At 35.7% G+C, this 26,106-nt stretch overlaps 1 protein-coding gene across 1 annotated transcript; it reads left to right on the forward strand.

Moving 5' to 3' along the window:
* LOC115883231 (UDP-glucuronosyltransferase 1-9-like) lies at window positions 1–24,277 on the forward strand. The gene is made up of 6 exons (XM_030901564.1): window positions 1–402; window positions 12,670–13,089; window positions 22,295–22,499; window positions 22,565–22,796; window positions 22,855–23,074; window positions 23,932–24,277. Exons 1-6 carry the CDS (start codon window positions 206–208, stop codon window positions 24,203–24,205), a joined length of 1,548 nt encoding a protein of 515 aa, XP_030757424.1. The 5' UTR covers window positions 1–205; the 3' UTR covers window positions 24,206–24,277.
* The last annotated feature ends 1,829 nt before the right edge of the window (window positions 24,278–26,106 follow it).

The following is a 26,106-nucleotide window of genomic DNA, read 5'->3' on the forward strand; positions in this document are numbered from 1 at the left end:
ATAGCTTTGAGAGTACTTAAATATTTTATAATTTGTTTTGTTTCGCAAGTCACTCAAATTAACATAGAGTAGACTAAAATTAGATAATTTCAATGTATTGATACATAATTGCTTAAATCTACGTACTCTAGTACTAGCGTGACTCTCTGAATTATCACTAATCTCAGTTAGTTTAAAGTTGTAGCCCGGACATCTCGCGTCAAAGATGAAATTGCAACTATGTTTACTCGTTTGTTTTGTAGTAGTATTCGAAAAAAATGAATGTGCAAAAATCTTAGGAATGTTTCCATTCCCAGGGAGAAGTCACTATATTATGTTTAGGAGCCTATTGAAAGGTTTAGCCCAGAAAGGACACGATGTGGATGTAGTGTCACATTTTCCACTCAAAGAAAATATTACAGGGTACGTATTTCTATTTTGTATTAATGGATAAATAACAAGAATATTTTGTGTGAATAGATTTAGACTTATTGAAAATATTTCCACTTATTTAAGACTCACCCTGTATAATATCATATGATTGAGAAAAAACGACGACCAGTTGAGTTAAGAGACTATTAACCGAAGGAAATGTATATTAAACTAGCGTGTACCAGCGACTTCGTTCGCGTCGAATTAATCATTTGTAATGGTGATGATAAAGCAAAGCAAAAATTTTCATTAACATACAAACTGGATAAAATTTCTCACATTTATGTCAGCATGAGAAAAAACAATATGGCGATATTATGATATAATTTGGAAATATTTGAGGGGTAGTTTCATCTCGTTGGAATTTGACTTTCGAAAAATCCGTTTACCAAAAATAAGCTTTTTACGTCAAGCAGTTTATGCAGAATCGTGGTTAAGAAATTACTCAACTTTTTGGAACACCCTGTATGATTTTTTAAAAAATTTCAAAATATGTAAAAAAAACAAATAAATTATGCTTGTCCAAGCGTTTTCCCGAAAGACTAACCGTTTTTTAAATAACAAATATTGTAATATTTGAGGGGCGTTTTCACCCTCTTGGAATTTGATATTCGAGAAACCACTCCTTATCGAACCTCTACACCCCACAGTCAATCCGTTTGCTAAAAATCAGCTTTAAACGTCAAGCAGTTTAAGCAGAATCGTGATTACTCAATGGTCATATTTTATGAAACACCCTGTATAAATTTATAAAAAATCTTAAAATATGTAAAACAACAAAATAAAATATACGTGTTTAAGAGTTTTTCCGAAAAACTCACCGGTTTTTAAATAAAAAATATTTTAATATTTGAGGGATAGTTTCACCCCCTTAGAATTCGAGTTTCGAAAAATCCCTTCTTATCGAACCTCTACACCCTAAAGTCGATCCGTTTTCCAAAAATCAGCTTTTTACGTCAAGCGCTTTAAGCAGGATCGTGATTAATCAATGACCAGATTTTTTGAAACACCCTGTATACATTTTTAAAATATCTTAAAAAAACAAAATAAAGTATACGTGTTTAAGCGTCTTTTCAGAAAGTTGACCGTTTTTTAAATAAAAAATATTGTAATATTTGAGGGGTGGTTTCACCCCCTTGGAACTGGAATTTCGAAAAATCCCTTCTTATCGAACCTCTACACCCTAGAATCAACCAGTGTGCCAAAATTGAGCTTCTTACGTTGAGTGGTTTGAGCAGGATCGTGATTAGGCTTTGTCAACAAGATTGTTTAATTTTTTATGACAATAAAGCAATTTCTTTCTTTCTTTCTAAAATATGTAAAAAAACAAAATAAAATATACGTGTTTAAGCGTCTTTTCAGAAAGTTGACCGTTTTTTAAATAAAAAATATTGTAATATTTGAGGGGTGGTTTCACCCCCTTGGAACTGGAATTTCGAAAAATCCCTTCTTATCGAACCTCTACACCCTAGAATCAACCAGTGTGCCAAAATTGAGCTTCTTACGTTGAGTGGTTTGAGCAGGATCGTGATTAATCAGTATGTCAGTCACTTAAGGATTTTATATATTAGTATAGATTTCAGAAATCTATACTAAGAGTAAGCCCGATCCTGTCGTGTTAAGCCACATCCAAAATTCCAAACACACGTGCTTTGATTAGGGTTTGCAGAGCTTCAGCTTCAGCATTTGCCTTAAAATAGCGAGCAATTTGTTACAAAACTATATAAATTATATATCACTGTAATCACAAAACTTCAATCTATTTCCGTATTGTAATGGAATTTTAAATTATGTCGTTATTTTCGAGAAAATTTAGTCCAAACATAAGGAATATTTTGTTGATGTTTGACCATCAAAATCTCAAAAATAAAGAAGTCTAAAAATGTGCTACAATACGGATATTGTATAATCCTTTATGTTTAATTTCCTTCTTCATTTGTGTAAAAATACCTAGCCAGTTTTACATAAAACGTTAAATGCGGAACGCTTATTTTGCATGTATTTCAGGAACTAAGAAGGCTAGGATATACTATAAGAAAGTAGTGTAGTAATGCGAAAACATCATCTTTGTGCCTCTCCTCATAAACGAGAAACCCTGTAAAGCACTGTAACGTTTTTAGTTCGTTGCATGTCTTTTTTATATATAATATATGATGTCTGGCCTATCATCACCGGATTCCCTCTCGTTCAGGCCGGATAGTTTATTTGACGCGTAATTTTTACGTTCCCTAGTCGCCAACCCTGTTATCGTTCGACACAACCCTGTTATTGCTCTGAGGAGGCGCTGTCAACATCGCTTCTGTCAACTGTCTCCGTGCTTAACCTCACTTTGTTTTGACGCTCTTGTGGCGGATCGATATCGACAATCCCATCCATACTAGGGCTGTGCATAGAATCCCGAGCGAAGTCTATCGGTGCCAAGAAGAAAAGAAGAAGAAGAGCGGCATCGGCTGACAAATAAGACATAACGTGTTTTTCAATAATTATTTTATTGTAGAATAATTATTTAGTTGTGTAATTAAAGAGCAGATTGAACACGTCCCTTTATTTTATGGACTTTTGAGTTGTGAAAAATCTAAACAGTAAACCCAGCTGATTTCAGATTATCATATTCACACCCAGAACAACCATATTGGTGACCCCGACGTGATCCAAGAAGCTTGAAATTACAATCAATACCAACCAACCAAACATGCAAACAAACAATCCAGAAGCTAGCACTACTCAAACAAACAATTCCAATCAATCAACAAACAACCAACCAATAAATGAACTGTGCAGAGTCAGTTTCAAACCCCCCGAATTCTGGAAAGCTGAGCCAGAACTATGGTTTTACAGAATTGAATGTCAGTTCCGAACTGCTGGGATTTCAACTGACGATTGCAAGTTCGACTATACAGTTGCCAGCCTAAACTGCGAAACACTTACGGAAGTAGCCGACCTTATACGCAGTCCACCGGCAACAGACAAGTATTCAGCACTCAAAAATCGTTTAATTAGCAGATTTGCAGATAACGATACAGTCAGAATCCAAAAACTGCTTGCAGGAGTTGCATTGGGAGATCAGAAACCTTCACAACTCCTACACAAAATGCAGAGCCTAAATAACAATAAATTACAAGACTCTGTCATTAAAACTCTTTGGTTAGAGCAGTTACCATCTACAATGAAGGCCATATTAATGGTAAGTGGCGAAGATCTAACAAAATTAGCTGAAATAGCTGACAAAATAAATGAAACATTAGACAGACCAGCAAACCTCTATGGTATGTCTAGTTTGGAAGATCAAATTAACCAATTGAAGCAACAAGTCAATAAATTAACAACAGAACTCAAGAACAAGCCACAGAAGCAAGGATCTTCACAGTCCACTAATGAAAATTGTTGGTACCACGAAAACTTTGGGAAGAAAGCAAAGAAGTGTGAAAAACCATGTAAATTTATGGGAAACGAAGCAGGGAGTCGATAGATGCGGCAATTCGATCTCCTACAACACCAAGCCGCCTTTTTATATCAGACAAGAAATTTAGATTACAGTTTCTAATTGATACTGGCGCAGATGTCAGTGTCCTTCCGTTATCAAGGTTCCCAGGCAATTCTGATCCAAATTTCAGTCTTTTATCAGCCAATGGATCACTAATTAAAACTTTTGGCAAGAAGGAATTAACTATCGATCTCAATTTAAACAGAAAATTTACGTGGACGTTCGTTATAGCACAAGTTACCCATGCTATCATTGGAGCTGATTTTTTGGCCCATTTTGGTATTCAAGTTGATCTAAAACACAGAAAACTTATTGATTCTTATACTACAACAACACAATACTGCCAAGTCAGAGACACAGAAGTTTTGGGTGTAAAGGCTATCCATTTAGCAGATATCATTACAGAATTGTTAACAAAATATTCAAATATACTTGGACCCATTTGTCAAACACAAACTGAAATAAATACCTTTCATTTTATTGAAACAAAAGGCCCACCTGTCTATTCAAAACCCAGACGTTTATCACCAGATAAATTATCTATTGCTAAAGAAGAATTCCAAAAGCTCATTGAACAGGGTATTTTACGACCATCGTCATCTAACTGGGCAAGTCCATTACATTTGACTAAGAAGAAAAATGGTACTTGGAGAGTTTGTGGCGATTATCGTCGACTCAACGCAGTCACGAAACCTGATCGCTACCCTATTCCACACATACAAGACATAACATATGATTTACACAACAAAAGCATATTCTCAACCATTGATTTAACTCAAGCATTTCACCAAATTCCAGTTAACACGGATGATATTCCCAAGACAGCAATTATCACTCCTTTTGGTCTATTTGAGTATGTAAAAATGCCATTTGGTTTACGGAATGCAGCACAAACCCTGCAGAGATTCATGGACCACATTTTTCGAGACCTTTCATACGTCTATGTTTACATCGACGATATTCTTATCGCATCCAGAACTCGTGAAGAACATCAACAACACTTAGACACTGTTTTCAACAGACTTTCAAAATATTGTCTCACAATCAATTTAGAAAAATGTAAATTTGGCGAAAAAGAAGTAACATTTCTAGGAACCATAATCACATCTAAAGGAATAAGACCATTACCTGAAAAAGTAGAAGCCATTAGAAATTTTCCGAATCCAACAACAATCCAGGAACTTCGACAATTTTTGGGCATGATCAATTTCTATAGAAGATGGTTACCTAATGCTGCTCAAGAAATGTTACCCCTGACTAATTTGTTACAAAATGTAAAATCAAAATCAGCTAAAATAGATTGGAATCAAGAACTCGAAGACGCTTTTAAGAAAATAAAACAATTGTTAGCAGATTCAACAGAACTAATCTATCCTGACCCAAATGACAAATTAGCTCTAGCAGTAGATGCTTCCAGCAAAGCTATTGGAGGAGTTATACATCAAGCTACTCAACATGGAATAGTACGACCTATTTCATTCTTTTCCAGAAAACTGTCCACCACTGAACAAAACTACAGCACATATGATAGAGAGTTATTGGCAATGTATAGTGGTGTGCAGCAGTTTCGTCATTTCTTGGAAGGAAGGGAATTTACAATTTACACCGACCAGAAACCCTTAATGTATGCCTTTAAACAAAAGCATGAAAAAGCTTCTCCACGCCAAATCAGACAATTAACATTTATTAGTCAATTTACCACTGACATCCAACATATAAAAGGAATAGAAAACATAGTAGCAGATGTTTTATCCAGACCAACCATTTGTACCATAGAGCAGATCAATTACAATGACATTGCAAGCAAACAAAAAGAAGACCAGAATTTACTAAATATTATAAACAAAACAGTCAAATCCAGTTTGCAACTTCAACTTATCAAACTTCCAGACAGCGATGAACCATTATACTGTGATTTAACTGACCAAAGAATCAGACCTTATATTCCACAGGACTACACAAAAAGAATTTTCAGAAAGTTTCACGATATTTCACATCCAGGGCAACGTGCAAGTCAAAAATTAATATCAAGCAGATTTGTTTGGACAAATATGAGAAAGGATATTAATATCTGGGTAAAAGAATGTATTAAGTGCCAAAGATCCAAAGTAAACAAACATACCCATTCACCATTACTTAAAATTGAGGTACCTAAGCAAAGATTTTCTCATATACACATGGACATTGTAGGACCATTACCACCTTCCAATGATTATAAATACTTATTAACAATAATTGATAGATTTACTAGATGGCCAGAAGCGATACCTATCAAAGAAATAACAAGTGAAAATGTTGCAAAAGAATTGATAGAAAAGTGGATTGCAAGATTTGGAATACCTCAGAAAATAACTACAGATAGAGGTAGGCAATTCGAATCGTACTTATTCAAACATCTCACTAATTTACTGGGCATTACTCATATCAAAACCACTGCTTATCACCCTCAAGGCAATGGAATGATTGAACGTTTTCATAAGACACTTAAAAATGCCTTAATAGCAACAAATAACACTAAATGGACTGAGAGTTTACCACTAATCCTACTTAGTATACGAAACACTTTAAAAGAAGACATACATAGTACAGCAGCCGAAATGGTTTATGGCACAACACTAATGCTACCAGGTGAAATTTTCAGCAGTTCCCAACAACAAATCGATGAAGTGGATTTCATTAAGAAACTAAGAACAACAATGAGGGACTTGAAACCAGTCAACGCAAGCAACCATGCCAATCACAGACCATTCGTGCATTCGGATCTTTTGCAAACGCCTTGCGTTTTTGTAAGACAGGACCAAGTAAGACCACCTTTATCTCCACCATATGCTGGTCCATTCAAGGTATTGTTCAGGAACGAAAAATTTTTCAAGATAGATGTCAATGGGCGTACAGAAAGTATATCAGTAGATAGATTGAAGCCAGCATATGTTTCCAATAGCAGAGAAATACAGGGAGAACATTCTTATGCATTACCATACCTAGAAGAAATATCAAGCATAGAAACATCAAGAAAAGATGCCACCCGCCATTGTCAAGAAAAAGACGCCCTTCACCATATCAAGAAAATTACTCTCAAGACCGCCACTTCCAGATGTATCGTAAATTCACCGTTGGCGAACTCACTACGGGGGGGCTATGTGGCGGATCGATATCGACAATCCCATCCATACTAGGGCTGTGCATAGAATCCCGAGCGAAGTCTATCGGTGCCAAGAAGAAAAGAAGAAGAAGAGCGGCATCGGCTGACAAATAAGACATAACGGGGTGGTCATCGTGAAACAAGAAGAAGAAGAAGAAGACATAACGTGTTTTTCAATAATTATTTTATTGTAGAATAATTATTTAGTTGTGTAATTAAAGAGCAGATTGAACACGTCCCTTTATTTTATGGACTTTTGAGTTGTGAAAAATCTAAACAGTAAACCCAGCTGATTTCAGATTATCATATTCACACCCAGAACAACCATACTCTGTTGTATCCCAGCTTTTGGAAATGGTGATTATTTAAGTCTTGCTGTATAATTTGAATCAGCTGCTATTTCGAGGCTACAGGTAAAGATGAGTTATTACCTTTTATAGATTCGATATTATTATTGAATATTTTTAGGGTAGAGTTACGGATGTCCCAACTTGTATTTGTGTTTTGCTAGCACGTTGGCGTCCCATTTCTTTTGTCCTCCAGAATGTCACATGGAAGAAAGGACATGTTGTTTATTATTTATTGAGCCCTCGGAAGTATTTCGAGGTAGGTTTATTTTGTTTATTAGACCTTGTTTGGTTTTAAACAAGAGTTTCATATTTTTAGGGTCCAAGGTACGGACTGTGTCCAAGGTACGGACTGTGTCCAAGGTACGGACTATTTCCTAGGGACGGACTATTTCCAAGGTACGGGTAGTGCCTTATGTACAGACATTCTCTTATGTACAGATGTCCTGTGGACGAGTGTCCCCAGTAAGAACGATTTTTTCTTACATCTAAGTGCCACAGCGTGGATGTAGCTTGAGTCCCATGCTGCTTCACTCCCATTTCTAAGCCTAGTCAGTAGCTACGGCTGTAAGGATTCATGGTGTCCTCAATCTGGCCCCTTTTGTTGTTTTGACCAACAGGATCGCCGACAGACAGTACAGAGATGCTAGACCACCTCACGCTGCTACTGTTTGAAGCAAGGTTACATAAAAGAACAGCTAAGTGTAGATTTACGTTCTAGTTTTTATGTTTTAGATTTTCTATATTTACAGTCTTAAACAGTAACGAAAATTTTAAATAATATCTTACAGACTATATTTAGTGGTTAGATTATTAAGAACATTTATGTCGATTCAGTAGTTACAATGTGATTTAGATTTTAGGTTTCATTATATTATGCCTTGTAATAGTATTACTTTCTATAGATATTATTATTGCACTATATTAACAGATGAATAACGAGACATAGATTCTAGAATCTACAGGTTGCAACACATCAGATTTAACACCGCATAAAATTTAACAATTTAAATAAAGTAATGCTACTTTTCTTATATTTTCTATAATGTTACACGCATTGTATTTTTTCATAGTCTTTTCATAGAACATATTTAATATTATTTAGATACATAGTTTTATTCAACAAATAACCACTATAATAATTATTAAAATTGTACAATGCTATTTACCATCAGAATTCATCATGAATAAATATAGTCATTAGTTTTAAGTATTATACAACTGTGTTTTCTTTCTCTGTACATGCCTGGCGCCCAATATATAGTTTTCTTTCCAGTGAAATACCTTATCCACGACTGCTCTCCGATGAAAAGCTGCCGTTCGCAGTGGTAGTTGTTTAAAAAACGCCACAGCACAATAAAAAAAGACACCCTGTACAAGGTGACTTAACAATAGAGTATAGTCCATTATCTCATATCTCATTTGTTACGAAGTTTACCAAAAAATGCTTTGAAAATTTCAAAAAAATATGATTTTTCGCTTAAATTTTGTGAACCACTGAATCTTCTCTGGGTTTTCTTTCGTAAATTTAAACTACTACCTATGTTACGATATTATGAAGGAATTATGTTTTTTAACTAAAAATTAAAAAAATCGCGATAAAAAACACATAATGGTGTTTTTGAGGTCAAAATATACTACCCCTGTAAATATTTGCACTTATTTAAGACTCACCTTGTATGTATCTTAGCCTTCCGTATAACTTTTCTATTTAACATTTTTTGATAATTCTCAAAACAAATAAAATAATGAACTGAATTAATCTGTCGTTGACTCACCCTGTATAGTTGCCTGATTGCATTAATAATTTTGTTGTTTTTAAATGTGGAATTTGAAATATTTTAGAAAAATTAATTTTATTGAGTATTTGAAGAGTTTTAAACACAGATTAGAATATTATTATGAAATACATAATATAATAAATTTAGAAGTCAGAAAAATTAATCTTGAAATTTATCTCGATGTATTGAATGTTAACACCAGTGGCGGCTCGTGGTTATTATTGTAGGGAGGTCAATATCTAAAAATATTGCGTCGATTTTTTTTTAAGACGCGACCAAATTTAATTGGTTTCTTACAAGGTACTTGTACGTTTAATTACAGGAAAATAAATACAAATTACCCTTACATTTTTAAACAGGTGGTCTAGTGTCATTTCACTAAAAATCCAGTCAATGTTCTTTCCATAAATTTTCCACTGTAGGATTTAAAATACAGGTAAATAATAATGTCACAAAAATATAAATGCATAACACATACACAATTCTAAAAGTTTAATTTCACATTTTTTTATATTTTAAGTCAATGCGGCGTTCTTTCTCTAAACGTTTTTCGAAATTTAAGCAATTGTTTTCTTTTAACCGTACGATTTGACAAACTAAACACCATGTTGTCTATTTTAAAATAACTATTCCAGAATCAGTCAACCACAGTTCATCATTTATCCATAACCAGAATATTATGAATTATTACCTACACAAATTGCGCGCTACACCTCAAACTGGATGGGATTTCTTTCGATATTAAAAATTTAAATATTACTTTATATTGACTAAACCAAACATTATATGCGATAAACGATACAAAAACCTAGGTTGTTTTATAATTTGTGTTTTTATAAACACCCAAACTGCCCAAACGGCGAAATTTTTCCAACGACTGAAATCCTTTTATGAATGACGCGGTCAATGGCCAATATAAACTATATCTATCGCACCTTAACCCGTTATATTTTCTATACGTAATATACATTACCTTGTTGACGTTATGGTGCGTTTAGACTTGAGCACGCACGCACTGATTCTCCGCGAATGCTCAAGTGTAAACGGCTGTGCGCGCACGATCACTCTGAATCTGTCTGTGCGCGAGCAGCCGCGAACGTGAGCCGTCTGGTGTCGGTTTTTGGTCCGTGCTCAAAGGGATTTTATGTGTGCGCGAACGCTCAGTTTGCACCGGCAATTTGTTTTGTCTGCGTTCGTGCGGGCCACAGTGCTTCGTCCCATGGACAAAAATCAAAAAATAAGTTAAAATTTACTAATATCTAAATATATAATTTTATACTTATAGCAATGTTCAACCATCCTGTATATTATTTTTCATAAACAGCGTTTTTGTTAGCAAATATTTTCACTAAAAATAAATTTTGCGATCATTATCTCATCAGTGAAAAGAATAACACTCATAGTAGTTCTGTATATTATGGAGTTAAACGGGTACATACTTAATTGAAAGCCACTATGGATATTGTTAAACAAGGTATGTACTTTAAATTTATTTCTAAACAAGTTCGTGATTGTTTAGTTTTTATTTATTTTTTAAGATGATTCTTAAATGGGTATAAAAATTTTAAGTTTTCAAACTTCAAAAAGGTATTTAAAAAAAACATATCAAAACATATCGTGTTTATTGAATATTTTTGTTGCCATATTCATACACTTTTTAATTTTGTATAGTTCACCTGCGTCTGCTTGCGACGAACTTTATTTTATAATACTTTTTCAGATGGAGTAAAATTGATAAGCAATGCCGATCTGGCTAATACTTGGCTTGATCATAAGGACAAGAACTCAAAATTATTTGTATTTCAAAAAATATGTTCTTAATAGATATTGATGAACCTTCCAGTCAAATGAGACACCACTTGTGACTGAAAAGTCCACTATGTTGGAGCGAAACGTCGCATAAAAAAGTGTCCACCTTTCAATTTATTATAAAATCTCATACCCAAGAAAAGGAAAATAATATATGGATATGGTCTATTAAAGAGGTAACTATTAACATCCGAACCCCTCATACCGACAAAATGAACAGTAACAACGCGAAAAAGTAACATATTAGAAAATGATGTACAGAAATAACTTATATGTGAGGATACTTCATCTACCTGTGATTTGGATACTATAAATTTGGAAAATTCTGTCAGCAGTGATTCTCCTGAATCAGAGTAGTTACGATCTATGCATTTTGTTGTCCTAAAGTAAATTTATAGTATCTTAAGTTTTTTTTAATTAAATATAACATTAATGTTTCTTTTTCATTAAAGAAAAACATTTTTATCTTATATTAGGCTTATATTGTAGGAATCATGTTCTAATGTTATTTCAATTATTTTTTATCACAGGAATTTATTTAATACTTACACCGTTTTCATACTATAACTTATTATTTGCTTAGATGGAACACAGCTCCAACATTATTATTATTTATAAGATTTTTTTTCATAAACGTGGGACTAAGAACATCATCATTTAGTACAATGAGAGTACTCATTATTTGTGTCAAATAAACCTAGTTTGAATAAATTGCTTACAATAAAAGAGAAGTTTTGGATTTTTGTCCTCTAGAGCCATATGTTCGAAGCACTGTGCGGGCGTGTGATTTTCTTTCGTCTTCTCTATTAAAATTATGGAGTGAATCAATGAATCTTCGTTATTATTAATTGAAGAATATGAAAAGTTGCCTATATTATGGGATGTAAAACATTCTTTGTATTATTAAAAAATAAAAAAAAACGCATGGCAAGATCTTGTAAATAAAATTAATATTGAATATGTCGATATTAATGAAATTGGTATTCTAAAATTTGTATCTTTTGTTCGCAATTTTTGGTGTTATTAAATTTTGTAAATATTCAAAGTCGGGTCTGGTCATTCTTGTAAAGTTTTTGAACTGATCATAGCCCTCCTCAGACACGAAGTTGTTGCAGTAAATTATATCGATTTCTCTTCAGCGACGATGTTTTCGATTTTTCTCCTTTTTAATAATTAAGCTGTGCATAACAATGACTGCAGCCTCGACTATTTCTTGGTCGTCCATTATTTTCGCCAACACAACTCTGCTGTGCGCGCACAAATGGATCACTTCATTCGTCGAAAAATAAGTTTTCAACAGTTTTCAATTTGAACGGAGCCGAGAGCGCGAACGAATGCCGTGCGCGCACGCTCAGCTCGTGCTTGCTCAAGTCTAAACGCACCATTACGAGCCGCGGCGTTTGGAGTAAAGTGCAATGCTTAGCGGGAACGAAGGACAAAATGAAATTTTGACCGGCAGTAGAGAAAAGGGGAAAAATAAAACGTTTTCAAGTGGAAATTTGACAAATTGATGGTTTTGGTGAATAGTTTAAAATATCTTAGGATGGGGGAGGGGGGAGTTATTTATAAAAAGTATAATTTAAATAGGTTTTTCCTAATTTTCTACTGATTTTTTGGGGGGCATTGACCATTTGACCTTATGGTTAAGCCGCCACTGATATAAACACACACAGATTAATTATTTGTAATTTATAGATACAACGATATAAGCATTAGAGGAAGCGCTCCAATATTTACAAACAATTTCACCTTGGATTTGATACAGGACCTTTCGTACAACGAAATACTAGATATAATATTTCGTATGTCCGGCACAGACATTTGCAAGTTGAACTTTGCCACGAAAGAGCTGCAGGAACTGAAAAAATCCAAAAAGAAGTACGATGTAGTACTGACGGAACACTTTAGTACGGACTGTATGCTAGGTTGGGCGTGGCACTTTGGAGCACCTTCCATAGTGATGACTAGCAGCGAAAATTTCCCATGGGCATCTGAGAGGTTCGCTCTGCCAGATAATCCATCCTATATTCCCACGTACTTTGTAGAGTACGGATCCAAGATGAATTTGTATCAGAGAATTGTTAATGCGTGGACTTTGTTGAAAGGAAAATTGTAGTAAGTTTGCAGAAAAATTATTAAAAAAAGTGGGTGAACTTTTTTTAGCTGAAATCAGTTATAAAAAAAATCATCCAGTATACCGGGTGCGTCTCAAAAATAGCCCACCCTTATAATTATCCCTCATAGTTTATGAATTATCGCTTGTCAAATTTCTTTAATTGACTCACTGACATTATAGTCTAAGAGCTAGCAACGTTTTCGAGAAAGTATTTTAAGACGTCTGGCTCTTTGATATATAATTATAAAAAAAATAATCTGCTATTTGGATTACTAAGTAAATCTAATAAACGGTGCACTAAAGAATAAAGTTTTTTAATTACTATAGTATATCATATCGTACAATTGCCAAGTCATTATAATTAATATAGAAATAAAGATGACTAATATTGATAATAGTACGAGAGCTAGCAACGTCGGAAAAACAAGTCTTTTAAGACGTCTGGCTCTTTGATATATCTTTTACTATACTCTCTGGAACAGCATGCGGCCCTTCTGGCTGCGTTCCCTACTGCGCATTGAAAGAGGATCCTATATTTTTATTAGTCCTTTAAATTCTAGTATTGAATATAAATCGAACATGTCTCCATAACGCAGTGCGTAGAGTTTCCGACCACGAACCGATGATTCAGGGTTCGAATCCGGGTCAGGTCAAAGACTTTCTTATTTTATTTTCGTTTATATTCTGATAGTAAAGTATTAAATAATTCTGGTAATTAAACAAAAACAAATCAATTTGCATCAGTATAATCGTCAGTTGCTTTTAAACATAAACACCAATTTGTAAAATAACTATTGTAAGATGTCTCTGAGACACTTATAATTTTAATAAACATCTGTTGTTTGTTCGGTTTGAAATTTTTTGTTATACAAGGTGACTTTATAAGTGCAAATATTTTCAGGCCTGGTAGGTCTCAATAAAAGAAACATAATATATTCTCTTTACCGTGTTTCAAATAAGTCCAACCGAGTTTTAAAGTTTGAAAATTAAAAAAAAAGATTTATTTTTAAAACAATTTAAGCCACCTCAATTTTTCGGTATTTGCATCTCTTTTCGTGCCGTAATATCAGAGATTAAGAAACCGTGTGTATACCGTGGGAAAATTTGCGGTTAGCAGGAAGTTCGATAAAGTTTTCTAAAATATACAGGAAAATTTCAAAGAAAATGCACGATTTTTAACATCTTTTTTGCAAAAGAAACCTCATAAATGTGTTCTTGGGGTCGAAATATATCACTATTCAAAATATTTGCATTTATTTAAGACTCACCCTGTATAGTTTTACCACTATTCTTTTATTAATAAATAATAAATATGACTGACTGACAGCAGAAAAAAGAATGAATAGCATTAGGTCAATTTAAATAGTCTCGATCTAAGTGTATACTAAGAATACGGTAGCGTAGATTGACAACTGGAGGCCTCGGTGCAATATTTTTCGAGCTCCACGTTGTAAAAAGATTGACAAATATGACGCGAACTCTGCGGTTGACAGAGTAAAACATGTGATGGCTATCTCTATGCTTGAGAACTCTAAGCCAAGTCTAAATTGTTGTTTAAAATGTTGCTAAAATTAATTTACTAAAAATTACTGAGACAGCAGAGAAGAGTTAAATAAGGTTTAAACTAGATTAGATAATAAAATATTAATATGTCTGGAAAATCCAAATATTCTTATTATGGACTGTAAGATAGCATTACCTCAGAACACAGAACACATTTATGTCCACTGCCCAGGTCTAGGTTTTTTTCGTTTGAGTCATGGCATACAAGATGCCAAATGCAGAAAAGTATATAAAGGAAAAGTGATAAGAACTAATATAATAACCTAAAAAATGCAACAGTTTTAATGGCGACCGCCGGTTCATTCAGAAAAGAACGTATACATGGCGAGGCTGCTGTACCAGAAAAGAGAGAACTTTTTTCTACAATGTGTAAGAAAGTATATACCTGAAAAGCTAAAAACAATGTATTTCACAGAGGATTGGGTCAGCTGAACTGAATGAATCAGGAAGTCTTAAAGTTTCTCATAATCGTAGCCTATTCAAGATCAAATTACCGTTATCCATAATGGAAATAAAGCAGTAGAACCCTGTAAAACTGAGCTTGAGAAATAAACCAGTAGAACCCTGTAAAACAGATCTTTGTGAAAATTTGATCAAGACAATTTCAATTTTTTTAAAAAACCGGAGGCAAAGGAGCTTTTTTCGCACGAGCGAAAAACACCCTTACTTATATATTAATAATTATATATTGTTACGGATTCCGTGGGTCCACTATTTAAACTCACGATAAAATACTTAACGAATTTATTTGTTTCACTCTGTACACACAACTTATACTATTTACAACACAACTTATGCAACTACTATTACTCTAACGGTATTTCGCGGTATTTTCAAACTTCAGACTTTAGACTTCAAACTTCAAACTTTTAAACTTGTCCAACTGTCAAAGCGCGGGCCTTATATACCCCCTGGCGGTTGTTTCTAGATTTTTCTAAAGAATTCTATAATTTTCTTTACTTTCTGGCGAATGCGCCAGGTTCCTTCCACATTGCGATTTTTTAGCAGTATGCAGTTATGCAACCAGTAATACACCTTGACATTGCCCCCTTCTCAAATTTGATCGTCCCGATCAAGGTTTCCTGTCTGGTATCTCTTCAATCGATCCAGATGAACTACTTTCATCTTACTTCTAGGGCTGCGTTGAATCCGGTACACAACATCATTTATCCTCTTGATGACTGTATAAGGACCTTCCCATGCTGGAGTTAACTTTGGGGACCTCCCTTTCTTGCGCTGTGGGTTATATAACCATACCATATCGTCCTGTTGAAATCCCGTAGAATTAGCTCTGAGGTCGTAACGAGCTTTCATCCGGTCACTGGCTAGCGTAATCTTACTTCTCACGGCCTTATGAATTCCCAATAACCTTTCCTTCAGTTCATCCGCGTAGTCCTCTACGTTCGTGGTGCTGTCGTCTGGTGATCCGAACACCAAGTCACAAGGCAACCGTAATTCTCGACCAAATAAAATCTTCGATGGTGAAAGTCCGGTGGTGTTGTGAACTGCACTTCTATATGCCATTAGGAATAGTGGTATATGCTGATCCCAATCTCTTTGATGTTCATCCACCATTTTCGAGAGATGTTCTTCAATGGTCTTATTGAATCTCTCGACCATCCCATCAGACTGCGGATGTAAAGCTGTTGTCCTAGTCTTGTGAATACCAAGCAGATCACACATCTTCTGGAACAGTCTTGACTCGAAGTTCCTTCCTTGGTCAGTGTGAAGCTCTAAAGGAATTCCAAATCTACTGAAGACATTATTGACTAATACTTCAGCTACAGTCGATGCTTCTTGGTTTGGAATGGCAAAAACTTCTGGCCATTTACTGAAATAATCCATCGCCACTAAAACGTACTTGTTGCCCTTGTGCGTTTCAGGGAATGGGCCTGCAATGTCAACAGCGATTCTTTCGAATGGCAGTCCAACGTTATATTGTTTATTTTCCCCTAGATCGAGTGCTTGGTCCTTGGCTGGCTGCACAAGTTTTACATTGTCGACACCATTTCTTGACATCTTCGCAATAATCCACCCAGTAAAAACGATCTCTCAGCTTGCTCAAGGTCTTGTTTACCCCAAGATGGGCTCCAGTTTTACCACCGTGAATTTCTTCCAATACCTGGGTAACTTTCTTCCTTGGTACCAGTAACTGAGTTGTTACTGTCCTGCCATCCGCACTTTCCCACATGCGCTTTAACAATCCATTCTCAATAACCAGTGAATTCCACTGAGCCCAGAGAGCTTTGAAAACTAGCCCTCTGTCCGCAATATCCTGCCACGGTGGTCTCTCGCCGTTACCTTCCTTGAGCCCTAGTATTGCTCCGATGTCTGGATCTTCCATTTGGTCTTTCCTCAACTGTGCCGTCGTCCACTGTTCATCAGCTCCAAGCTTAAAACTCCTTATCATGACAGTGCCTTCACGTTGTTCCGTTTTACAGCAGTGCTTACAATCGGTTTGACAGGGTCTTCTGGATAAACCGTCTGCGTTACCATGCATCTTCCCAGCACGATGTTGGATGGTAAAGTGATACTGCTGGAGCTTCTCGAGCCATCGTGCTATTTGGCCTTCAGGTTGTTTCATCTCCATAAGCCATTTGAGAGCCGCATGATCTGTCCTAATTAAAAATTCTTGGCCGTACAGATATTTATGAAAATGATCAACTGCCTTCACAATTGCTAGCAGCTCCTTCCGGGTAACGCAGTAATTCCTTTCTGGTTTGGATAGAACTCGACTGTAATATTCTATCACTCGTTCTTCGCCATCTTGCACTTGTGATAGCACTGCACCTATGCCGATATTGCTGGCGTCGGTATCCAGGATATACCTCCCTTGTTGTTGCGGGTAGGCTAGAATAGGACTTGAACATAAAGCCGCCTTAAGTCTTCCAAAGGCTACATCACAATCGGTGTTCCATTCGTAGCCGACTTCATCACCTGTAAGCCTATGTAAGGGTGCAGCTATATTGGCAAATCCCTTGACAAATCTTCTGTAATAAGTGCATAAACCCAGGAAACTTCTAAGTTCATGTTTGTCGCGAGGTTTAGGCCAATCCTTAATTGCAGCGATTTTCTTCTGATCGAGAATTCCACTTGTCGCTGGAATAAGCTACACTTCTTCGGGTTCAAGTACAGGTGAGCATTCCGTATGCGTCCGAAGACTTCTTCTAAATTTCGCAAATGCTCCTCAAAAGTTCTTCCCATAACCAATACATCGTCGAGGTAAACCAAGCACGTTTTCCAAGTTAATCCTCTTAACACCACCTCCATGAGACGTTCGAAAGTGGCTGGAGCATTGCATAATCCAAACGGCATGACCTTGAATTGGTATAGTCCGTTTCCTGTAGAAAAAGCCGTCTTTTCTTTGTCTTCCTCGTCCAGACCAACTTGCCAGTATCCACTCTTTAAGTCGAGAGTGGAGAACCAGCACGAACCTGCCAGTGTGGTTAACGTGTCGTCTATACGTGGCAGTGGGTAGCTGTCCTTCTTAGTGACGTCATTGAGCTTCCGATAGTCCACGCAGAATCGTGTACTACCATCTTTCTTCGTCACCAAAACAACAGGAGATGACCATGGACTCGATGATTCTTCGATAACTCCATCTTCTAGCATCTTATCTACCATTGTCTCCATTTCTTGTTGTTTGGAAAGGGGCACCCTTCTAGGACGTTGTCGAATCGGCTGAGCATGACCAGTATTAATCCGGTGCTTCACAAAATCCGTTTTCCACTGTTGTTCTTCTCAAAAAATACTGCCATGCTTTAGCAGGAACTGCTTGGCCTTCTGTTTCTCCTCAGGTGTTAGGTGATCCCATGGCTGTTCTAGATGTTTTAGTGTTTCTTGGGATGCCTTTTTGTGTAACAGCTGACGACACTTCATCACATCGGGTGACACTTCTTACAGGTTCGCAGATGGCTATCTTGTCACCTTTTTGGATCTTGACACAATTCGGGAAAACATTCGCAATTCTGATCGGTATATTCTTGTCGGTGTTCGGTATATTCTTGTCGGTGTTCACCAATGATTTTCCTACTAAGTACCTATCTTGTTTCTTGTCGCCACTTTGTACCAGTCCAACACAGCACCCAGCGATTTTCTCCACTTTACCGAATACGATCTTCTCGGTATTACCAGGTATCACCACAGTTTCCGCTGATCTTACATCCATTCTTCCTGGTCCCTCGTCTGGAGATAACATAAACTCTTCATTTCCGATATTCAGGATATTTCTCTGGTGATCGAACGAAAATCCATGTTGACGAATCACATCCATGCCCAAGATGAAGTCATCTTCAATATCTGCCACTAAAACGCTATGCTGGAACTTCAAATTTCCTAACTTCAGTTCGACGATAGCCTCTCCCCGTACAACGGCCATTTCCCCCGTAACTGTACGTAAACACACTCTTCTTCTCAGAGGCATCAGCTTCACTCCTTGCACTGAGTTAGCCCGCACCAACGATACCATAGCGCCAGTGTCCACAGTCATTCGAATTCCCTTTCCATTGACTTTCCCGTCGATCACCAAACTGTCAGCGGTTCTTCCTAGACTCCTAATGGAAAAAATCCTGGGGGCTCTGTTCTCCCCAGTCAATACTTGCCCCTTAGTATTGACTGATTTTAGTTTTCCTGGTGACTACGTTCTCTGGATGGTGAACAGGATCGCATTTGAACGCGACAATCCCGTTTGATGTGGCCATTCCTGCCACATCTATAGCACCTTATGTCCTGGGATCTTCTCTGGTTCTCTGTCTGGTTATTGTTGACTCCCTTGTTTATTAGTAGCTCACATAGTTTGTCGAATTTTCTACACATCTCCTCCAAACTTCTGTGGGTACTCTCGGGCTGTTCCTCTACCGTTACCGATCTTATCTTTGGTCTAGGGATGGCGCTAAAGGCAGCTTCAATTTCCAGCGCCCTGACCAGTGCTTCGCTGCTGGTAGAAAATCGGGATATTTGCAGCGCCCTCTGTAATTCGTTGTCCCTCAGTCCGCTGATAAAGCACTGAGCAGCGAGTTCCTCCCTAAATCCTTCCGGTGCTTCAGGATACGCTAGGTGTACCAGCCGACGTAAGTCTGCTTCAAATTCCTGCAGACTCTCTCCGGACCTCTGCAGGCGTGTCTTGATCTGGGCCTGGTAAAGTTGGCGTCGATGTTGGTCGCCATATCTTCTGTCCAGTGCAGCGACCAAAGTTTGGTATTCCTGCTGTTGGGCTGCAGGAATAGTTTGCAACAGTTCAGGGCAGGGCCTCGCAGCGCGATGACAAGTGCTGCTGCTTTCTCTTGGTCAGTCCATCCATTGGCAGCAGCCGCTGCTTCAAACTGGCGGTGGTACATCGTCCAGGTGGTTTGTCCATCGTAGGTCGGTGCCTTGAGGTTCGCAGTTCCAGAAACGCCAGGTGTCCTTACTTGTACCTTGGTCTTCTGTAGGTCCATCTCTAATTTTTCCATTTTCTGCTGAAGGCGCTCCTCCAGATCTTCTACGGCTTCTTGAAGGTGATTTTGCTGTTCCTGGCAACGTACTTCCAACATTACTTGTTGCTCCTTTTTCATATCCTCGAAGTTTTTGTGAAGTCGAATTTCCTGATTTTCTAAAATTTTCTGAAGCCGGTCCTGTTCTTCTTGCTTTTCTCTCTGACGTCGCTCCTCCAAACGAATTTCCAAATTATCCAACATTTTCTCAAGCCGGTCCTGTTCTTCTTGTTTATCTTGTTGTCGTTGAATTTTTAAATCTTCGAAAATGTTCTCAAGCCGGTCCTGTTCTTGTTGACGTCGTAATTTTTCCTCTTCCTTTTCTCTTTCTAATCGGGCTCGCTCTTCTTCTCGTTCTTTACGGAGTCTTTCTTGATCTTCTGCTTTTTCTTTTCGCAGCCTCTCTTGTTCTTCTGCCTTTTCTCTTCTCATATTCTCCATAAAATCGCCCAATAATTTGCTTACTTCCTCCATTTTCTTCGCCTGCTCCCTTGTACCAACCATAAAAATACTCTAATTCGGTCTAAAAATCTTCCAATCCACTTAATTTCTTCTTAAAATCCTCTTGAATCGCACTTCCGACACCAATTGTTACGGATTCCGTGGGTCCACTATTTAAACTCACGATAAAATACTTAACAATTTATTTGTTTCACTCTGTACACACAACTTATACTATTTACAACACAACTTATGCAACTACTATTACTCTAACGGTATTTCGCGGTATTTTCAAACTTCAGACTTTAGACTTCAAACTTCAAACTTTTAAACTTGTCCAACTGTCAAAGCGCGGGCCTTATATACCCCCTGGCGGTTGTTTCTAGATTTTTCTAAAGAATTCTATAATTTTCTTTACTTTCTGGCGAATGCGCCAGGTTCCTTCCACATTGCGATTTTTTAGCAGTATGCAGTTATGCAACCAGTAATACACCTTGACAATATGTTAATATAATACGTTTCTTTGTTATGGTCATTTTGTTTTTGTGGATTTGGGCCGGTTGCTGTTATTCCCGTGCCGGTTTCCACTTCCCCAACCACCCCTGAGGGTAGACCATTATTATATTTGGAAAAAGCATTTTTTTACGAATAATTTGATACCACATAGTTGGTATTTTGAGTCAAATTGTCGTTATGAATCGCATGTTGCAATTTCAAATAAACCATATTCGAAAATATCAAGTTGACTATGATATGTCAATCTATTCAGAGTGTTATTTTCTATCGAATAAAGTAAAATAAATATCGAGGGTGTCATTTAAAAATCAAAAGTTGTAATAATTTCCAGTGAATCAGGAAGTGACCGAAAACAATTGAATACGTCAATCAATCCTAATTTATGTCATATACTAACATACCAAATCTCGTTTTTGAGCCACTTTCTAGACGCACCCGGTATATAGGGTGTTTCAAAAAACATCTCGCTATCTCTCATGGGAAGATTCCTCTCCAAAAAATCAGATTTATTTTTCATATCAACATACATAGGTTCGATTCTGCTTTGTTTCGTAGCTACAGGGTGTTAAAGTCTTAATAATCTTTCGTTTTATTATAATTTTCTTCCAAGTGCTTCTAGCGATTCGAATTAAATTTTGAGGGTAAAAGTTACTATAAGTGCGTCATATTTTAATCCTAAAAAAGTGGCGACATGTTCACAAGGGACGTGCATATGGGTTATCACCGGAATATTTTTCTAGAAAAAACTTTTTTTCTGATCGCAGAATGATCGCAGACGACTAGCAAGCAGAATCGGACTTCTGTTGATATGAAAAATAAAATTTATTTTTAAATGAGGAAGCTCCCCACGAAAGATGGCGCATAAATGTTTTTGAAACACCCTGTAGAAACCTCCTCAAATACAAAATCGTAAAAGTTTCACTGCGGAAATGCATCAATTAGACCGCCTTTGAATATAGGTACCCGAAATAAGTTACATGAAAATATGTTCCTGCTTTACATTCAAAAATTCAATCATATTTTCATTTTTTTTTAATTTTCTCCAAAACGGTATGAATTTTGAAAAGTATAAAAGGGATTAACCATTTTAGAACAAGCAAAAATTTTTATGAAGAATGTATTTTTCTCAAAATGTCAATAATAAAAAAGTTTTTCCTCTTGTAAAGACAATCCGGATACACACTGTATATTGATAATATTTTTATTATTGCAGCTTTTATTTGTATAGTTCAATACCATCAACTAATATTGCTAGAGAATTTTTTGGAGACGAATTGCCAGATTTAAATTTACTAGCTTACAATACAAGTCTGCATTTAGTCAATACGCATTTCAGTATAAGCAACTCAAGACCCCTGGTTCCAAATGTTGTTGAAGTTGCAGGATTACATATCGAAGACGTCAAACCTCTCGATGAAGTAACGCAGTTGAAAATATATCTAGTACCTAAACCTAAAACTAAACCCTTCTTTCATATTTCCAGCATTTCTCAAAAATTCTAGAAACAGACACAAAAGGAGTTATATACTTTTCCATGGGTTCACTGGTATTGACTGAAACATATCCTCCACACATTTTACAAGCAATATTTGATGCTCTGGCGGAAGTACCGTATAAAGTATTATGGAAAGGTACCAGAGAGAAATTTCCGAAAGGACTTACATTTCCTTCTAATATTCATTTTGAACCATGGATACCCCAACTTGATATTTTGTGTACGACGTATTTTACCCTATAATTTTAAAATTTCCTCAACTTCAACTTTGTATATAGGCGATCCAAGAGTGAAACTGTTTGTATCACACGGAGGCATGATGGGAACGCAAGAAGGGGTATACTGTGGTGTTCCTATACTCGGAATACCATTATTTGCAGACCAGTCGTTGAATATTAAGAGAGCTGAAACAGCTGGATATGGAATAAGAATTGACTTGAAAGATATAAGCAAGAAAACTTTTTCAGCGGCTCTTCGGAAAATCCTTTTTAATCCAAGGTTGGTATTTTTTATTTAAAACATTTTATAAGTGATTTAAATTTGGCGCCTTGGGCTCATTTATGAAACTGATATACGAAAATGTTTTAATGAAATCCTAGTTTTTGCGTATATTTATGAATTTGAATGAATAGGGGAATACACTTTTAACAGGGTGACAATCAAAAAATCGCCACAAATAGGGGTTGTCACATTTCAAAATTTTTTCTACTACTTTATATGGGTCCGGCAAAAATGAGCATCTGTAGCTTTTATAATAAAAAAATTAGAAATTTTGGATAAGTACAAACCTAAAGTATGTGTTTGCGTGTATTTCAGGAAAACATTTTAACTTCTACAGGGTGGCTCAAAAAAGTGTGGACGGATCGGGATGATTTTTTTAAATGGAACACCCTGTATATTATTCCATTTTTGGCTTCATTTCTGATCAGTTTACATATAATCTTAAGATATTATTAAATATGTTATGATAGTTTCAAAAATACATATTAATAAATAAATAAAAAAAAATTCAGCCTTTTTTAAAAAAAAATATTAAAAATACCATAAATTTTAATGTCTGAAATAAAAACTGTGCTAGGTATTTACTATAGTTGGTCTGTACTTACAGTGCTATAAATATCGTAATCTTAAACCATACAGGGTGTTCAAAATTCTATGCCAAACTTTCTAAAATATAAACTATTTTTTCTTCGTTTTTCTAAATGGAACCCCCTGTATATTATTTTCGCAATAGATGGAGAACATTTTTTGTATTTAAAGCGTTTTAGAATTTTTAGCGGTTCCGTTTAAAAAGACAATGAAAAACTATTTTATGTTTTAGAAAGTTCTCCTTCAATGAATTTTCTATATTTCAGGTATACAGAAATAGCGAAAGAAACATCAGAACTATTTAAAGATAGGATCGCCAGCCCCTTAGACATGTCAATATACTGGGTGGAATACGTAATTAGACATAAAGGAGCAGTCAAACTGCAAAGTGCAGCTAAAGACTTGCACTGGTATCAATATTACTTTTTAGATGTTATTGCCATTATCTTGGCAACGACTTACGCCTTATTTTACCTAGTTTCCGTTTTGAGCAAGCTGACACTAAGAAAACCGTCAAAAATTAAAATTAAATCCAGTTAAGGAAGTTATGTTCATCATAGATATAGATACCTACATATTTTTTTCATAATAAAAATTAGCAAAGAATATAAACACTGTAGATTTATTGAAAAAGTCACCACTCCCTAAATGTCACTTACCTCTGCGACTAAAAAGAATTGAAAATACTTCTCGTGTTATAGAAAACAATGTTAGGGCAAAGCGATTTGTATCAATTTATCACATGGGATGATTTATTGCCTTGAAGACTCCCTTTCAAAGCGTCTCTTAAAAATGATCTTAGGAAGACAGGAAACAAAAAGACCCTCTTAGTTCATTTAAACTTCATTTTGATACAGCCTACTAGTTTATGTAGTTAATCTTGGATTACATATTTTTAATGATGAGACAAGGATATATTCAAATAAATGATCTAAAACACTAATATTTCACTTAATCAACTCGCGAAGTAATTTTGAGAAGCTGTGTTCCATTTCAGAAAACATAACTTTACTTAGACTACGCCACTGTATTCTACGTAAAAAGTTCTACAACGAACAGTTTTCACCTTCTCGATACCTTTCGCGTGTCCCAAATTGCAAGATTTTTAAAAAGACCCCGTAGCTCAGAAACGAAGAGGGCTATGAAAATTTTGTTTGCAGCATCTTTCGTTTGACAGAGAAGTGGGACAGGTTTGTGCAAACCTCATCCTTCTGTCTTCACTAATAACAGAGATACCGTATGATTTCAACCAAAATGGAACACCCTGTACATACCGAGTGAGTCAACGATAGAGTGTCCATTATCTCATTTGTTTCTAGGTTTACAAAAAAATCTTAAGTATAAAAGTTCTAGGGAAAGATTAAGTACACATTTCAAAATTATTAAATATACAGTGCGCTTCAAAAAAGTGTGGCGGATAAAACGTATGTTTTTTTTTAAATGCAACACTCATTTTTTGTTCTATTTTTAGATTCTGCGTAAAATTCTATAACTTTTTTACATATAATGTTATACAGGGTGGCGCGCCTCGGTTGATTATACGAAAACGGAAAGATGTAGAAACAAAATATTTTATGGGTATAAGTGGGGAGGTAATGTGCACAATTTAAAATTATTTTGAAATATACAGGGTGTTTCAGAACTAAGATCCATACCAAAGTTATATTTTTTCTTATGGAACACCCGGTATTTTATTTTATTTTTGGATTCTTGGGCCCAAAAAAAGGTATTTATTATAAGTGTTAAATATGTTTAAAATCTTTGGTTTTTGAGATATTGAAAGATATTTAAATTTGCATGCTACAATAGAATATATTATTAACACCCTGTACATTACTTTTCAGAATCAGTTCTTGTACTGAGTTTAACAGAAACTTTACAGAAAAATGTTATTCCTTCCTTAAATGTATACAGGGGTATCAAAAATTGCTGGTCTATTTTAAATATTTAGTTTACATAAAAACTTCGTTATTACAAATGCAACACTATGTATTTTTTTAAGCTCAGATTTTGAATAAAAAGCGATTTTTCAATAAAATTGTAATCAAGATGGCTAGTCTTGTCATGGCAAGTTTCTAGTGACAGTTAGTAGCCATTTTCAAGATCTAAATTAGTTTATGGACTTATTTAAATTTATACCAGTTTACTTTTATTTAATTTACCTACAATAGTTTAATAAATAATATTTATTAAATATGTGTTTATTATTCTATCAAGAAAAACGAAGAAGTAGTCTTTGAATTATTTTACGATGACTTGTAGATACATGGCTTTTCTATAAAAGAGCCAATTACGAGCTCTGTCACGTTGGAACCCGCTTTATAGTAAACTTTTCGATTTTTGGCTTATTATCAACTACAAACGATGCAATTGATTGTGGTAAATTCAATTTTTTTGTAGTACTAATAATTAGCCAGAAAAAGTAAACAATTGTGCGCAAT

This window comes from Sitophilus oryzae, unplaced genomic scaffold, assembly GCF_002938485.1.
Source record: "Sitophilus oryzae breed Bouriz unplaced genomic scaffold, Soryzae_2.0 scaffold_1840_pilon_pilon, whole genome shotgun sequence".
NCBI classification, from domain to species: Eukaryota; Metazoa; Arthropoda; class Insecta; order Coleoptera; family Curculionidae; genus Sitophilus; species Sitophilus oryzae.